The sequence below is a fragment of the Diadema setosum genome, chromosome 18, assembly GCF_964275005.1.
Source record: "Diadema setosum chromosome 18, eeDiaSeto1, whole genome shotgun sequence".
In the NCBI taxonomy this organism is placed as follows: Eukaryota; Metazoa; Echinodermata; class Echinoidea; order Diadematoida; family Diadematidae; genus Diadema; species Diadema setosum.
This window is the reverse complement of record NC_092702.1, coordinates 15,726,903-15,745,205: the sequence shown is the minus strand read 5'-3', so window position 1 is coordinate 15,745,205 and position 18,303 is coordinate 15,726,903. Positions and strand designations below refer to the sequence as shown.

The window sequence follows — 18,303 nt, the reverse complement described above, 5'->3', positions numbered from 1 at the left end:
ATTGGCTATCAGAATCAAAATTATATGGCAATTTGACAACGCATGATGCTACAGTAAATAGATATATAACAAGTAGTGAAATATAGTGAAATATACATAAATCCACCAGCATTAAAAGTGTGTGTCTTATTCTGTGGAACAATGTAAGATCGTGTTGTTCACAATGAAGTTTGATGTGATTGTCTGAATGTGAAGATGTGCCAAGAGTGAATGACTTGCTATGCAATTATGAGAAGCTAAATCATTTAGCTATGACATGAGACTATCGTCAAGTCCATTTACAGATTAAATTTGTGAAATTTATTGTGGGCCTTGTGCAGAAAAGCCAATACTCTGAAAAAATCAAAACAAGTTACACTGAACGAGGATGGTACCATACGAGACTCATATATTTCAGAAATATAGCAATGCAATCCCAATACAATACTGCTTGATTAACAAGTTCACCTGTGTAGAATTTATTCGTTTTTTTTTCTTTTGTTCCGCTCCCTTGAGCCCCACCCATGCATGAGCTGCCAAGTCATGATTCTTGTTCATTGTGATTTGTTATAAATTTTGAAAGCATTCTTATTCCTTATCCCAATCACTATAGATTCTGAAACTCTGTACTAAGTATAACTAATCTACAATTGTTCAAATGTACAAAAGTCTCAAAATCATCCGGAGGTCTCCTTCAAACCCATAATGTTCAGATTCATCCCACGAGTTATACAGCCCACGATCTAGACATTGGAAAAAAAAAGGTTCATGACCCATACACCACAAGTAATACAGCCCACAAGACATACAGCCCATGAGCTAGACACCAATTAAAACATGCCCACTAGCTAGATACTAAGTAAAACAGACCCATTAGCCAGACAGTGGGCAAAGAAGGCCCATGAGCATGACACTAACCAAAATGAGCTCAACACTACTTACAAAATGTCCCATAATGTAATATGGGCCCGTGGGCTTATAACTTTTGCCTAATATCTATAGCTCGTGGAGCGTATAGCAAGTGGGCCTTTTTACTTAATGATGTCGAGCGCGTGGGCCTTGTTCATTTAGCGTCTAGCTCTTCGGCTGTATGACTCGTGAGCTGTATAATTCGTGGGCTGTATGACTCGTTGGCTGTATGACTCATTGAGTGTCGAGCTCGTGACGTGCACCCGATTATTCACTGTAACTCCTCTGCATAAAAATGCATCATCCTGCAGTCTTGAGTAGTGACTAAAAGCTTCGCATCGATGTGATATAATGGTGAAAGAGATATTCAAAAACGTGGCATACGATTGAAATTCCCTCCATGTACAGATCAAAGTATTTCACTTTATACACCAAACTCTTTTAAAGGTCATTCAAACAGAAACAAATAGTACAACTCCAATAAACTTTACATCTGAACATATCCATTCATAGTAACTACAAAGCGTCAACATAAAAATCAATTATATTTTGCCTTGCGTTCTTTATGTTTAAATAGACTACTGTATCGGCCGAGTGTAAAAGCTGATTTCCAAGAGAGATATACTATTATCAACAAGATGAACAGCAGGGAGGATAGAGCATCTAGACACGCGTATTTAAGGAAGTTAATTACTGATCCAGTTCCCGACTGCCTGAGATGACTGCCGCCATTTTGCATGACGTGCTCTACCCAAAATGCAATTCGTTCCCCAGCCGTTTCAGGCTTTGAGCGAAATTTCTTGGATGCGTGGAGGGCTTGTTCTTTGAAGCTGCAACAAACCGGAAGATGAAAAGTCTGATGAATTCTGATAATTTCAAATACAAATATAATAGGAAGGAATACTCTCACAAACAAACACACACGCGCTTTTTATGGTATTCTTTATTTAAATTTCGTTCAATATCAGCATCATTTTCACGACCAAACGAGTATAGACAAAGATAAGCAGCTGTATTCTTCTCAATTTTGTGCTGCTGAATCACATCTTTGTTTAACATGTAATAGAATATATCATGCACATCATACCGTGTATACAAAAGAGATATAAATTCTGCATAAATCTCATAATACAAAACACACAAACCGATGTCTAGAGGTAAGAACAGAACATTTCTTGAAATCAGACTCCTAACGACAATGCAGCATGAAGAGTTGGATAGTTTCCTTGTCATTGCTTACGACAGCAAGGGAGGAAAAAGAGAGGATGACGAAGACATTAATGGAATAGTCTCGGTTACTGTACAGCTGATTGGAGTTTAACCTTTAGATGATACCAATAATCAGGCGCGCCGGAAGCAGTTTTGGATTGGGGGGGCAAACATTGGAGGGGGCTCACGATAGACCATACATAATGTTACACAATATACACATACACACACACACACATCTATATATCAATATACACATATATATATATATATATATATATATATATATATACATATATGTGTGTGTGTGTGTGTGTGTGTGTGTGTATATATATATATATATATATATATATATATAAAGTGGCGTACGGTGGGTCGAAACATTGGGGGTGGGCACCTTGTGGAAAAGTAATTTTGACGGTGTGTATGCATGTGCGTGTGTGTGTGCGCAATAATGGGACTACAATACATTGCGGAATGTGATACATTCAACAACGCAGTCATTGAGCAACATTGTAAGTTTTCCTTACATGGATTATGGAATGACGGTGTGAAACGACAAATTATATACTGTCAGTAACATCAGGAGAATTGCATAACAATAAAATGCGAGCGAGCGGAGCGAGAGAGCTTGAAAATTTTGACATTTTACAGTCCCAAAACTGCCGTTTGTAGCTATATCTTTCGCTTTGGAAACTAAGGGGGGGGGGCATCGGGCGCAACTGCTGGCAATTACTGGCGGCAACATTAGGAGAATGGCATAACCATTCAATGCGAGCGAGCGAAGCGAGCGAGCTTGAAAATTTTGACATTCTACAGTCCCGAAACTGGCGTTTGTAGCTATATCTTTCGCTCTGGAAATTAATGGGGGCGCATCGGGCGCAATTGATTGCTGGCAATTACTGGCAGCAACATTAGGAGAATGGCATAACCATTCAATGCGAGCGAGCGAAGCGAGCGAGCTTGAAAATTTTGACATTCTACAGTCCCGAAACTGGCGTTTGTAGCTATATCTTTCGCTTTGGAAATTAATGGGGGCGCATCGGGCGCAACTGCTGGCAATTACTGGCTGCAACATTAGGAGAATGGCATAATGATTCAATGCGAGCAAGCGAAGCGAGCGAGCTTGAAAATTTTGACATTCTACAGTCCAAAAACTGCCGTTGCAGCTATGTTTTTCGCTTTGGAAATTAAGGGGGAGGCGCACCGGGCTCAACTGCTGGCAATTACTTGCTGCAACGTTAGGAAAATGGCATAACGAATAAATTTGACCATTAATTTTGACATTTTACAGTCCCCAAACTGCCGTTTGTAGCTATATATATATATATATATATATATATATATATATATATATTTTAGCTTGGAAATTAAGGGGGGGGGGGGCGGCCCAGGCGCAACTGCTGGCAATTACTGGCAGCAACATTAGGAGAATGGCATAGCGATTGAATGCGAGCGAGCGGAGCGAGCGAGCTTGGAAATTTTGACATTTTACAGTCCAAAAATTGCCGTTTGTAGCTATGTTTTTTCGCGTTTATTTATTTATATACATATCTATCTTATTTCATCTATTTTTATTTATTTGTTTATTTATTTATTTATTTATTGTTTTGGGGGGGCTTTTTGTTTTTGCCCCCCACTTTTTGGATTGGGGGGGGGGGGGCGGCCGCCCCCCCCCTGCCCCCCACTTCCGACGCCTATGCCAATAATAACGAATTCTCATATTACTGAAGAAGTGGGAAGTCGTTATGATTAATAAGCCAGTTCGAAGTTAGCTCATGGCACTTCATTGATACGAATGACCTTTCTTTTTCTCAGGCACTTCACTCGTTTTCAAAGCGACATATATGCATAAAACTTTACGGAACAATTTATGGGATTCATCAATCCTGTTCAAACGAAGAATGAACTTGCCTAGACCAGATGATGACCAGAATAATCCGTCAATTAATACTTGGGAAAGCATCCATTTCATTATTTTGCATTGGATGATTAATAATCTCTTTCTATTGATATCAAAATTGTATATCAAATACTACTTTTGCTGTCAGGTGGATGCGCTGTCAAGCAGCATTTATAAGTATTAGTATTACATGAATAATCATTTCATCACAGATGCTTATCCCAAATGAAGTCAAAAGCCAACATGCCTGGTGGTACGAATGACCTTTTTTTTCTGCTCATGCGCAAAGTAGAACTCCGAACTGGCTTACACTGTAATCACAAGATAGGCATAGATATTGAGAATGACAGGAGAAAGACGCAAGTCACACCTCTTGTTGGTGGCGAGCTCCAAGATAGCTTTGTGGACTTCTTCGGTAGAAAACGACTTGACATCGATCACTTGGGCCATGCCTAGTCGGACCAGCTTGGCGCAGTTCTCGTTGTGCTCCGAGTAAAGGGGAAGGCACAATGTCGGCACTCCGTGGTAAATGGCTTCAAAAGAACCACAGCGCCCTCCCGTGGTAACAAACACCAAAGTGTTCGTCCTTCCTGTGACGAGATTACACAGTACTAGTAACCATCAGTAAAGGAACAAGAAATTGTCCTCAATACGAAAGTACTTTCTTTAAGTAACAAATATGCACAATCCCACTTGACAGTGGACAACATACCCACTACCATACAGCATTTCAGAACATTTATCTGATGAATACAATGACGAATGATACAGGGCCGGCGGAAAGGGGGGGGGGGGTGGGGGGAGAGCGAAGGGGCTTGGGCTCACCCGCACAAATATTTTTTTTTCACGATACGTAATACCACCTTTTACCCCCCCCCCCCCCTACACACACACACACACAAACACACAAACGCACAGTTTTTTGACCCCGGAAGTGGCACGAAAAAACAAACAAACCGTGGTTTAAAAACTTTTTCCGATTGCAAGTTGCACCAGAGCGATTTTCGCTGAGGGTTTGTTTGTTTGTTTGTTTGTTTGTTTGTTTGTTTGTTTGTTTGTTTGTTTGTTTGGGTTTTTTTTTAACGCTCACTTTCGAAAATGTGGCGCCAGCAGTGTGACATACAGTTTTGGCTTTTTTCTTTGTTTCTTTCTTTTCTCGATCTTCAAAGGGCTATGTGGTCTATCACAAAGATGATCTTGTATGGGTGGGTATACTAGGTGAGTCGCTGATTTCAAAGTAACTTTTTTCCCCTCTGTTTGATTTAGCTCTAGCAATCAAAGTCTATGCTAATGTAAAGTTTACGTGCGTGTGTATGCGCGTGCGTTGTTGCTGTTGTTTCACTTTAAGAGTTAAGAGCACTTTACACTGTGGTTAATACACACCAAGCAGGTCGTTCATATCGTTGTGTTCGAGCCAGCCCGTGAAGTGTATCGCCTGGACGGAGCGGTTTTCGTCAGCATCCAGCCGTTGAGGTTTCGACCTCCGCCACACCACCTGGAAGGGCACCCTTCCGAGTCCGGCGACGAAATCATTCTGCAGTTTCGTTGTCATCAGACCCTCGATGCTGCTCACTGCCACAACGACGATGCCCGTCGACTCCTTCCGACTCAAGATCGAATTCAGTTCCTGAAGAAATTGGATTCTTGTTATTTTTATCATTAGCCACTGTCTTGTTACGTATTGTTAATCAATAAAGTATTAAGATTGTTAAGATTGTGCACCTGCTTCACACGGAATTATGCCTAGACATCTTTTGCTGATTAATTATTTGTTTGGTCTATAGGCTAGCGGCAAATGTATATTTTGTGAACAACTTTACTCGAAGTTAATGAAATCTCAGATAATGTATGATGTCTAGATGTTATTGCCGGTTAAGATAAAAGACTTCTGAGTTCTCTTTCTCACAGCTACATAGATTACAAGAGTGAAATGAATCAAATAGAAACAGAGCTTCTTGTCTGAGACTTCTTACTTCGTTTTGAATCGGCTTGGCAGATCGAACACCGAGATCCGGGAGAAGAATGACGTTAGGTGGGATGGGAAGGGCGAAGTCGAGGACGGGGTCACTGTTGCTGAGCCAAAGAGAAGCCGAACCGTAGGACGCAGAAAACTCCGAATGACTATCTAATGATGTCACATTGAAATTTCTGGCAAGTGTGACGTACCAGCTAAAGAGTCGCTGATAAAAGATATGGACACTCAACTGGTGTACGAGGGCTTGGATCCTTTGAAAGTAAGAGCGATCGTGCATGTAGGCCATCGTCTGCGGAAATATGGCAGGAGGAAGCATTTCCGGCGAGGTTACCAGAAAATGAGCGAAGGGGATGCCGCCAAGAATGTCTGCTAGTATCTGGTAGCATGGTCCGAATGACTCCCCAATGATTAGGTCTAGATCTAGTTCTCGCAGCTGTTTCATCGCCGTTTCGTTGCGGAGTAAAACGTCGCATCCGATCCACTGCGGCTGCAGAAGATTTAAAAGTTGCTGTACGCCGATTTCCTTCCGAGTGCTCACATGGAAGTGGGAACGACACTGTGTCGAGACCTTTCCCGAGTTGATGAAAATTTTCTGGTAATCTCTGAGTTCATCGTAAGCAGACGTGTCGTTGGTATGGGTGACAACAAACGAGACGTTGAAGCCGTGAGCGTAGAGTGCGGCACCTAACCTCAGTCCGACATTGAAGAGACTCGTTTTCACCCCGCAGCCTTGGAACATCAAAAGAATATTTCCCCTTGCGTGTGATCCTGACGCATTTAACTCTGCCGCACCACTGTATGATGAAGAAATTAAGGCTAGAGACAAAATCAGAATCAACATGACAGATACTGTATTTGTTGCCATGTTTTGAGACACGCACGGCGTCATGCGAATGACGGAACTATACGAACACACAGATGTACGTTCCTATAAGAGCATTGATACTTTCCATATTCCTTCGAACTGAAGTAACTGCACGATGATTGTTCATCAGACTCCTTCAAGTTGCAACCTCACAAATTCGTTGCCATCTATATCGACAAACACGAGGACTCAAGGAATATGCATACCAACAGCTTAGATTGTGTGCTTCCCTTGGCATATATGTTGCAGAACTGACGACAGTATATCACTGCGATATAACCCGCTCTATACATCCTATGCAAAAAGAAGGAGAAAAAAAATGACTTAAAACTCTGCATATCTTTTATGTTGGATCCAACGTAATCTTCGATCACTGCCTTGCGAAATGCCCGCACATTTCTGAATGATCCAACACAACGCAACTATACCAGCAGAGTTTTGCAAGTTTCTTTTGCTGTACGAGGTGGAGTGTTTTCTTGATGGTAGGCCTCGGTAGGGCTATCCCTCCTTGAAAAAAAAAAACAACAACAACAACAACAACCCACAGTTGTGATGATAATAATAATAATGATAATAGATACTTAACAAAAATACAATATTATGGATTTAAAAGATATAAACGCTCAAGATTGCTGAATTGCAGAAAGGCATTTATGAGGTATTCATCATCTTGAAGTGAAGGTTGTGACTCGAAGTGGGTGGAGGCAATCAAACTTATCGGGGAGTCGATAACTGAAGGAAATTGTCGCATATCTGCGATATACACTGGAAAAGATCTTACAATACTTTGTATTTCCATCATACTTTAAGTAGGCTCCATCATATGTACTTTTTTTAGCATTTATTTTCAGATTCCAACTTTCATAGATTGACCACCATGTTCTGTTTGTCTGCAATATTCTATTACGCTTCCTAACTGGATAATACGTGTTATTTTCATTTTGTCATATTTGATGTACTTTTTACTGAGAAATATATGAAAATAAATTGAAATTGAAAATTGAAACACTAGCGCGCCCTCTACCTTGCAGAACCACGCATCTCCTCCCCCATTTTAGCGTTTTCACACTAGATGCGTCACAAAGATTAAATTTTTCATACTTTCGAAAATAAAATGTACAGCTAGATTGGATTATTTTACTTTCTTTGATAATTTTTGTTGGTCATGAATCAAAAAGCACAAAAACGGGTAAATTTCGATCTGTTGCAATGGTACATGTACTTTTAAAGTGAATTTTAATACTATTTTGATGAGTACATATATAAACCACTTCAGCAGTTGATGACATTTGTAGCCTGGATATGAACAAAGTGCCCTGGCCTCACAGCTTGGAACGTTTTTGCAGCGAGAGTAGTAAGTTCCTAAAAAGTAATCTAATCCTCCAAATTAAACATTCTGTATGTGTTCACTTCTTCATCTGTACCGTAGGCCTATGTCCCCTCCCCCCCCCCCCAAAAAAAAACAAACAAAAAACAAAAAACAAAAACAACAAGACCCTCCACAAATAGTGAATTTATTCAAATCCGATTTCAGGGTACGAAACTATAACTCATTACACACATCTTGAATACAGAAAACCCCATCCGATTTGCTTCAGTGGTCAATGAGAAATGAGGATCTTTGTAGAGCATGTCAGGAATCCCTTCCCTTCAAGTTCTGTCTGTGTTCACACATTAATATGCAACTCCAAGAGCATCAAAGTGCTAAACTTGTGAGATGACCCATGACATGCTTCACAACGATCCACATTTCTCTGTGACCACCTAACCAAATTGAATGGGATTTTCTGTAAAATATTGGTAAGATGTTATATGTCTATACCCTGAAATACGATTCAGACAGTTTATGACAGTTTAATCATACTGAAACTGAAAGTTATCAATGCGTAAATCCGATGGTCATTTTTTTTCCCTACATACTGTAGTCTAGGATATATGTCTGTATGGCACCAACTCTGCTGCTTTTTCTCCATTCCTAAGAATCAAATATTTGTGTAGAAGGAATGTATGAAGCCACATAATCATATGACATACTCCCACACACCAAGGAGGTAGATTCTCTAGTCCACCTCCCTGCACACACTATCACATATACCACATCATAAAGAGAGCATAATAAAACACAACCCTATTCTGACAAAACAACTTTGCTGGTTCAAGTTATACGTATTCCCGAGTATTTTTGTGTTTCACTGAGTAACATGTCAGAATACTATAACATAAAGTTTGCAATACACACACACACACTCGCGCGCGCGCACACACACACACACACACTCGCGCGCGCGCACACACACACACACACACACACACGCAAACACACACATGCAAATACTCACACACATGCAAATACACTAGCTAATGGATAAACATAAAGCACATTACACTGTATACATTTTCATCATGAACACTCATGGTCAAGCAAACATAAAAACAGAAGAAAAAAAAAAATCCACCCATTTACTCTGTCATAGAAAATCTATAAAGAGGGCTCACAAAATTTATTTTTTTCCAAGCCACACACAACAACAATAATAAAATCTTCCATTCACTAAGACAGATATGTCAGTTTTAATAATTTCTCTTTGCTATTGCACAATACAAATGTATTCCCTACATGACTGCCCGCTACAACAGCCAACTTTCTCTTATGGGTCATTTATGAATACATCCTCAGTATCTTTTCATTGCAAGTCATACCAGTACTTCTCGGGCTTAGCGAGAGAAAGTCCACCCCTAGTCAGCCTGTAACATACAGAAAAAAAGAATATAATGTCATTTGCTTTCATGCTCCATCGTACTGACTGTGCTGAACATTGTAAGGCCAAAAGATATAAAGACACTTATGTGCTTAATGATTAAACATCAAATATTTTCTGTCATTGTGGACACCGTAGGTGACACATGAATGCAAAATATTCTGGCTGAACTTAATCTATCCAAACACAAATTCTGCTCTAATACTGTATACTAGTAAGCTGTTATTTTCGCGGACAGATATTTTCGCGACACCGAGGCTATTGTAAGTGCACCATTAGTCTAGTGTACTGTGACATTTTTGCGTATTGTTAAATTCGCGGTGCAGCAGTGTTTCGTGAAATTCGTGAAAATTAAATCCTCGCAAAAATAACAGCGTAAGAAGTAATCTTTAAGCCTTGGTCATCAAGGACATTAATACAACACAGGCTTTAAATCATTTTGTTTCCTCACACTTCACTGAGCATCATCTAAATTTCACCCATACATGGCAAAGATGGAAACGTTATCAAATCTTGTCATGCTGCATGCAGCCATGCACTACTATGCGGTCTTGGTCTACATTTCTACTTGCTGTCATCCTCAATAAACCTCACTTTTAATTTTCTCTTTTTTTCGTGCGTTTCAAGGTTAGTTTCTCATCTTAAGACTTCACATATCGTTGCTTGGGTGACAAGCCCTCATATTTACAAAATGCCAAATGTTCAGGAGAGCAAAAAGAAAAATATGTCAGCCAAAGCACTATATCAAATGGGATAGCCTTTCCCTTGACATGCCGTGGTGGCTTCATTTTTGGGGTAAGACAATTAGTATTTGGACAGGACATCACTTAACCGATTATCTGACCATTAATCCAAAATAGTAATTTTCACCAAAATTTGAGATACAAGGTCTTGTCACCCAAGCAACAATATTTTGGCATGTGTAAAGTAATGAATTTTATGAAGACTCTATTGAGGTTTGACACTTTGAAGCCCACTTAAAATTTTATTCAATTTTTAAATTTCTAATGAAGTTTCAGTTGCACGTGGCAGCAAACTATGACTTAAAGGGATGGGACAGCTTCGGTTGAGATGGGGCTTAATGTTTTCAATGTTGTTTGATGATGATTTTTTTTTAGATGATGAGAAACTTCTGACAAAATATGAAACAGCATATAATTCTTAGGGTAATCCAAAGTTTATTTGATGAAAATTGGTTTTGAAATGGCTGAGATATCCAAATCAAAGCAAACTGAATAAAAGGTGGGATCCATCTTTAATTAGGATGGCTTTGTTTTACTTTGTTTTTAGACATCTTAGCCATTTCAAAACCGATTTTCACCAAATAAACTTTGAATTCCTCTTCGAATTGTATGCTCTTTAACATTTCATAGAAATGTGGGCTTTTTTTGTTAAAAGTTAAAAGCTGAATCCTCACCTTAACCAGTATTATATGTGAAGTCAATTGTTTCTTAGCCAACTGAGAGAAGTGAAAAGCCATGATGCAACAGACATATCATAAGATTGAAAAAAAAGAAAAAAAGAGGTGTATGTATGACGTTTGTAGCAACCTTCAGCATCACACAAAAATGTAGTGTGAGAACAATGAAAATTGCAGTTCCTTCTATCCAAGTATGACAGTGAAATACAACCATCTCCTGAATTTTTGTATATGAGCTTTGAGAAGGTGGGATATTTCAGTCATCCCAGTATGTATTAATAGATAGATAGATAGATAGACAGGCAGACAGACAGACAGACAGACAGACAGATAGATAGATATATAGACAGATGTCACAGTTATCATTTAAATGTGACACTATGACCATGCTTTGCATAAAGCCAATAAAGCGTCATACCATGCAAAACTATAAAGAACCCGTATATTAGACCCTGTAATGTACTGCAAACTGGGTTCTACCAAACAGGTTACACAGTGCCTCTATCAAGCTGACTTGTACACCATAATATTTTAACGAAAAACAAAAACAAATGTAATGATGAGTAAAGTTGAATACTTTGGCATATGATGGAAGGATTTCTTGGCATCTTTCAGAGGAGGTAGCTCCTTATATTAAGATATTCCTATGTCAATTTCCTCTTCCCTTCATATTATGACATCATGCCTGTATCAGAGTTGGGTGTAGTAAGTGTCAGTTTATCCATTGGTAAGGAACTAGAAGCTCTGTGAACTTTGGTTTCAGTGTGTCCCTGCAGTTTAAACTCAAACTGGCAAAGAATATATTGCCTCAAAATTTATCTACACACAATTTTTTATTACATTTTCTCTCTCTCTTTTTTTTTTTTTTTTTTTTTTTTTTTTGGGGGGGGGCTATGATGACATCATAGTTCACAAATCACTGGGAAAATAGCAAGTTCACGACATCAGCATTTCAACCACTGGTAGTTTGCACGTTTGAACCAATGTCATTGATTATGTGATGAACGCTTGCAAGATTTTATCAGTTGAAGTAGAATTTTGATGAAATTTCTACTACTTTCTTTTGTCTAAGTCAATGTGGACATGGTGCAGAAATCACACTTTGATGCATCCTCAGCTTGCATAATGACAAGACACTCTCTACCATAAAGTTTTCTACATTTTGACCACACCGTAAATCTTACCATGTATCTCCCCCACAAGACCTTTTTTTTTTTTTGCATCAACGATTTCAATTATGTCTCAGAATGTGTGCAAAGGTTTGTACATTGTATCAAGTGAGATTATCTACTTTTGTGAGTACAGTTTTGTACTTTATTCTTCTGATTTCGCTCACTAGCAAAGCCCCTACTTATACTCTGTTTACTGTAACTTCGCTCTACCTTTCTAGATATTTCACTTGCTCATGTGACCACTTTAGTACTAGCATGGTGCATCTAAGTACGACGGCTACCGCCATGTGTCCTGCAATGAAGCATCACACTGAGCTGGGAGTTTGATGGCAGATGTGGTTGTTGTCATGCCAACCACATTGGGTCTCCTGTCCATCTGCATTTCATGCAGAACATAGAGTAAGAGAGATATGTATGATATTCGTTCTCACTCATGATCTGAGTAATATGTAATCCTTGAGTTTCTCTGGAAGCCTCAGCTCGTTCAGTCTGTTGAGACGCCGCGGAGTGAGGAGGCGTCGTATCAGCAGGTGGCACTGGTGCTGTAGTGTCCGGGGCGCCCTGAAGAACTCCCTCAGTCTGGCCACCCGCTTCTCCGCTCCCACCTCCACTGCTCTCGCGAACGACACCTGCTCCGGCTGATCGGGAATCTCAAAAGAATGGGTGACAGCAAGTATGGCATCAAGGATGGTGTCGTCGGACTGGGAGTAGATTTCCTGCTGCAGCAGAGATACACCGTGGTATTCCACTTCAAAGTCTGCTCCGTACGCGATGAGAAAGCGGGCCAGGGCGGGGTCACGATGCGGTCTCCCCGGGTCACAGGTGATGTGGTCATTGGACATGCGGTACTCAATGGTGTGGATGTGTATATGCGTCGCTCTGTCAGGTTCAAAGGCTACAAAATGGAGCGGTCTCAGACCTTGAGAGAAATGAATCATGAACAAAGGTAAAAATACAAATGTACATACCTTGGCATCCACAAACTTTAATTTCCATCTATCAGTATTTCACCAAGAAACACTATTGCATCTGCAGTACTACAAGTCTGGAAGACTTGCTATACACTGGTATATCTACAAAAAGGTCTATCTTTTCCAGTATGCAAATGCAAGTCATAGATTACAATGCCACAATTGTTAATCCGTCTACATTAATATTTTCAGAAAAAGAAAGTGTTGGCCAGCGGAATGGGACTGAACCTTATATTAATGATATCATCTATGATATCTTTATACAAGTTTAGACTCTTCAGTATTACCACTGCTCTACCACAGGGTCCTGCCATTATTATCACCCTAGCATTGCTAGGTACCCATTTATTCCATCCAGGTTGAGAAGAATATGACGGATAAAAACACCTTGTCCAAGGACTTAGGCACTTGATGGATTCAAAATTAAGACGTCCCATTGCAAGTCAAGAGGCTTATCCACTATGCCACAGTGCCCCCAAATCATAGAAATATGAAATTCCTTTTTGACATGCTACCTGCTCCAACTATGACAGTTTTCTATTTGAATGTTGCATACTTCCCAGAAGAGACCAAATTTCACTATAAGACAATGCTTCTTTGATATTGTACTTTGTCACCTACCATGACATTGAAGCAAAGCATATTTGATTCAATATTAGCAACCTACTTAAGAAGGTAAGGAAGAGACATTCATCTAGCAAACCACAAAATTTCTACACAAACTAAAGAGATGATCAAAACAAATCAAATTGACCAATAATCTTCTTGTAGAGAGAAAAATAATATTTGACAATACAGTGAAAAGGTATATGTTTAGTCACTAAACCTGGTTTAATATAACTCACTTCCTTTGCCCATCGGAAGGTTCAGGTCCACCCCCTGGCTGTGGAGAATGAGGGCTTCCGTGATGTCCTGGGCGGTGGAGTCAGTCTGTATCAGTGCAAAGTGGAGGGGTGTGTACCCTGTGGGATTGGGCCGATTCACATCAGCCCCTCTTCTTAGGAGGGCCTTGGTGGCCTCCAGTAGACCCCATCTCACACAGTCATGGAGAGGGGTGTTGCCTGCAGCCAGTAGAATAACAATGAATATTACAATGGTCATAAAAATCAAAATCACAAATTATAAAATGGGCTTAAGAATGTAGCCAATCAGAAGTGCTGAAATGAGTCACATGTGAGCTCTTTATTTTCTCACTAACATGCACAGGGCTGCAGAAAATGTGCAGCAAAAAAAAAAATAATAACTGCACACTCACTGAATTCAAGATGCATAATTTTGCAGCACGCACTCAATCACTTATCTATACAGCTTCTAAGTTTGTGTTCAGGATGGGATCAGAGTGTTTGGAACATCTTCGAACATCCTAGCTTCTGAGCAAGTTCTACATGTAGCTAACAAATATTCACCCATAGTAAGGTACATGAAAAATGTAATTCATAGACCCATTTCATAAACCACACAATGCATAAATTTAAGTTTATGATGTTAGTGGAAATGCAGCTCACTCAGGCATTCACAATGTTGTGCAACATTCATTCTGCTGTCGTGCCTCATGCATGTTTCAAACCCTCTCGTGCGCTGCATCTCCACTAATGCAGTGCAGGTTCCAAGAGTGTGCAGAGATGTAACATCCTCTACAAAGGACACATCAATAATCATGCCTTCCAGAGGTAAACTCAAAACATTCTTCTCTGCCACCAGAAAATTTTTGACGTTTCACTGCTTATATGCATCCATAAATGCATTAGAAGTATCGCAAAATGTAATCATTTGCCAAGCACAAGATGTTCGTGCTGTGCTTCCTTTTGTGCATATTGGTACTAGCACCTTGTATGCCTGTCTTCAACCGTGTCATTTGATTTAGCAATCTTAATCATTAGTGTTTAAATACACTGTAGTATTACATGTTTCAGGAAAAGATGTGGGGGTACAATGCTCACCAGTGCCAATGGTCATGCCAGTCCCAAGCTTCTGCCCTTCAGACAGTCGAAGGATGGTTAGAATGCTCTCCTCGTGGCCCAGCTTGCAGGCCGTGTTGAGGCACGACATCCCGATCACGTCTCTCTGGTTGACATCCGCCCCGCCATGCTCCACTAGCTCCTCGATGCAGCCAACATGGTTCAGCTTGGCTGCCATGTGCAGCGGTGTGGTGCCACGCCGAAAGGGCTCTTAGATGAGAACCATGGACACAGTGGGATGTTGCTCATTCTGGGATGACTAAACTTATGGTGGACACTTACGCAGACTATAGGATGGACCTTATACTAAGCAAACAGATTTTGTTTGTTATGAGCTTGCTCTACAACAAATTGTCATTAGTTTATTATATCATATCTGACATTTGAAACATAGAGTAAACCTTTCCTTGATACTATAATGCAAAACCAAATTAATGAACAGATACTGATGTAGACCTTGATTCAATCATCCCCGGTGGTTCAGAAGTTAGATAACCTCCGGTCAACTGGATTTACCTAGAGACATTAAAAGAGGACAGTTTCACAACTCATCTGAGTCATATATTCAGCTTCGGTCCATGGTCTAACCACCAGGCAGAGCTGAGGAAGAAAAGGAGGGCGGGGCATAATCATATTCACAATCATATCTGAATGGTGACTGGAACTACACACACACACACACACACACATACACACACACACACACACACACACACACACAAACAAACATACACACACAGGCACACACAGAGGACACCCACACAAATGGAAGCAAGAAATAATGAGATGCATCAATCCTCACTCTGGTAAACTCCAATCTTGTTAAAGTCGCCCGTTTCTGCGTTGGCACTTGCCCCTGCATCCAGCAACAGCCTCACACAGTCTCTGTGGCCAGATTGGGCAGCGCAGTGGATTGCTTGCACACCATACTTATCCTTCCCACTGGTATCAGCTGTGAAGTTTTGGAGCAAGATGTCGTGAAAGTTGATTTAAGAGGTAATGCACATACAACAACAAACGAAAACTGATCTACAAAAAAAAGAAAGGATACTTCAAAGACAATGAATTTTGTTACCGTGGTATGTCATAATCAATTCTGTACTCTGGTATACTCTGACCTTGACCTTGTTCTTGATGAAACTAACCCTGAAACTAGGTTTCTCTATCTAGTGTGGGATGGGATGTGTGATGTGACAATAAATGAGGGGAGGGGAGGGTGTAGAAAACAAAAAGTGATGCAGAATCAAATCTTCATTCACAATGAATGTAGTGATAAAGAACTAGATCTACACTAATAATGTCCAATCTTCAGGCTGTCATTATTACCATTACACTGCATTAATGACATTACATTACACTGTATTAACTTTACATACATTTGAATAAAGGAAATATTTTAATTTAAACAAACAGTGGTAAATTACAAAACTGCTCAACTACGTTGTGTGTCTACAACAGGTCTTCTTCTTCCGTAAGAGTGACCACAATCAACTTGCTGATTATTCTGTCACTTTCGGGTCCATAACAAAGAGAGGAGTAAGTTAATGCCCGTTGTCTGCAGACCCTCCTCCCAAACTCTTCATTAAGATTAAAATAATTAAACTTCATCTGAATACGCGTACGGATATTATGAATAAACCACAGCACATGCACAGGCACAGACCGACCGATTTGGGAAGTAACATAGAAATGAATGAATGGGACTACGTTCACAGAGCTTGCCTACCTCCATTCTCAATAAGCAACTGAGCCATTTTCTTATTGCCGTTGATGACAGCGGCCATGAGTGGTCGTCTGAAGTTCTCACCACTCATTGCCTGTGCCACAGCATAGACTTCTCCCTCGGGGGAGGCTCCCTTTTGTAGGAGGTCGATCACGGCATCATCATCGTTCCCAAGGCAGGCATCCACAAGCGCTTTATCGAGTGCTCGTTGCTTGTTGACATCACGACTCTCCGCTAGCTCCTGGAAGAAATTCATGGGATTGTAACGTTTCTTCGACATATTATTGCTGGGTCAGGGCGATTGCAAATATTCTACAAATCTTCTTTAGCGGATATCCAGTACATAAAATCGAATACTAACGTGTTAGTAGATAAATACATGTATTATACCAAAATCCCAGAAATATTGTTGACTGCCGTGTGGGCTACCAAGCAGTGCAGTACAGTTGACGTGCGCTCCTTGTTTACGTTTGGCTTGGTCATCTTCCGGGTGGCGTTTTTTTTTTTTTTTTTTTTTTTTTTTTTTTTTTTTAGACGGCACAGATTGGGGCATGGCGCGTCTATGGGAAACACGTTGGGTTAGGGTTAGGGTTAGGGTTAGTGTTAGGGTTAGGGTTAGGGTCCCCAATCTGCGCCGTCTATTGATACTCAGTCCAATGAAGTGTATGGGAGCAGCTGGTAATGGCGCGCCAGCTGTTTACAAGCAATACATATATTTAACTAGGAAAAGAAAGAAAGAAAAAATAAACAAACAAACAAACAAACAAACCAACTGACGTAAGGCCATACAATTTTTCAGATTTTGTAGCCCGATTGTTATGCCAGACTTTGTTGTTGCCCTTGTTTTAATTTTGTCTGTATACAGCAGCTCGCTTTGTTTCTCTTTAACTTTGTTCTGATTTTGCTTTGCCTTGCTTTTATACTTTAGTTTGCTATAGGCCCTACTGTAGGCCTATGCTTTGTTTGACAACCATCTACGTAACAAGAATCCTCCTTCCCAACTTGCCAGCGCTCAAAAACCGCGGATGTGGGAGGAAACAGCAGGCCTCATATAATTACATTGTTCCTCTATATATCACCCCCATATCACCTATAAGTTAATGGGCCATACACATTTGTCTCTTTTTCCCGGATAATGTCCGTCGTTTGAACGCCGGCCGAGCGCTTTTATTCCTGAAATATTCTTACACCAGCTAAAGCTCATCTGATGAGTGTCTTGAATTTTATCACAGCAAACTCTGCGAATCATTTAAACCCATCTGAATATTGACAGAGGTTGTAGGGGAGGAGACAGTGGCCCAGGTGCCAGGGCCGGGTAATGTGGGGAGGAGGGCGGGGCTCCACCCCTTTAGCTTTTAAAAGATACACACACAAAAAGGAGGGTATCACAGTAATATCATTTGTCTGTGCTCCGAAACGATTCACGGGCTCTAACTGTCCTTGTATAGGCCTAAACGAGA

The 18,303-nt window shown here is 40.3% G+C and overlaps 2 protein-coding genes across 2 annotated transcripts; both read right to left on the bottom strand.

Moving 5' to 3' along the window:
- Nucleotides 1-126: 126 nt before the first annotated feature.
- Nucleotides 127-7,893, bottom strand: LOC140241354 (UDP-glucuronosyltransferase 2B7-like). The gene is made up of 6 exons (XM_072321087.1): nucleotides 7,865-7,893; nucleotides 5,974-6,769; nucleotides 5,380-5,627; nucleotides 4,371-4,586; nucleotides 1,514-1,718; nucleotides 127-183 (listed from the first exon to the last, which is right to left on the bottom strand). Exons 1-6 carry the CDS (start codon nucleotides 7,891-7,893, stop codon nucleotides 127-129), a joined length of 1,551 nt encoding a protein of 516 aa, XP_072177188.1.
- A 1,408-nt stretch (nucleotides 7,894-9,301) lies between these two features.
- Nucleotides 9,302-17,150, bottom strand: LOC140241589 (transient receptor potential cation channel subfamily A member 1-like). The gene is made up of 5 exons (XM_072321322.1): nucleotides 16,847-17,150; nucleotides 15,923-16,072; nucleotides 15,103-15,330; nucleotides 14,008-14,223; nucleotides 9,302-13,110 (listed from the first exon to the last, which is right to left on the bottom strand). The coding sequence occupies exons 1-5, from the start codon at nucleotides 17,121-17,123 to the stop codon at nucleotides 12,623-12,625; spliced, it is 1,359 nt and encodes a 452-aa protein (XP_072177423.1). The 5' UTR covers nucleotides 17,124-17,150; the 3' UTR covers nucleotides 9,302-12,622.
- Between the last annotated feature and the right edge of the window lie 1,153 nt (nucleotides 17,151-18,303).

What these genes read in the sequence shown, in the direction of transcription:
- LOC140241354 (XM_072321087.1), bottom strand. Translation starts at nt 7,893, where the DNA reads ATGGGGGAGGAGATGCGTGGTTCTGCAAG. An exon ending in GAGCTCGCCACCAACAAGAG is followed by an intron (nt 1,719 to 4,370) that starts GTGTGACTTGCG and finishes GGTTTGTTGCAG; the next exon opens with CTTCAAAGAACAAGCCCTCC. An exon ending in TGTTCATCTTGTTGATAATA is followed by an intron (nt 184 to 1,513) that starts GTATATCTCTCT and finishes CTTCACATTCAG; the next exon opens with ACAATCACATCAAACTTCAT.
- LOC140241589 (XM_072321322.1), bottom strand. Translation starts at nt 17,123, where the DNA reads ATGTCGAAGAAACGTTACAATCCCATGAATTTCTTCCAGGAGCTAGCG. An exon ending in GTTGCTTATTGAGAATGGAG is followed by an intron (nt 16,073 to 16,846) that starts GTAGGCAAGCTC and finishes AAAACTTCACAG; the next exon opens with CTGATACCAGTGGGAAGGAT. An exon ending in CAAGATTGGAGTTTACCAGA is followed by an intron (nt 15,331 to 15,922) that starts GTGAGGATTGAT and finishes TTCTCATCTAAG; the next exon opens with AGCCCTTTCGGCGTGGCACC.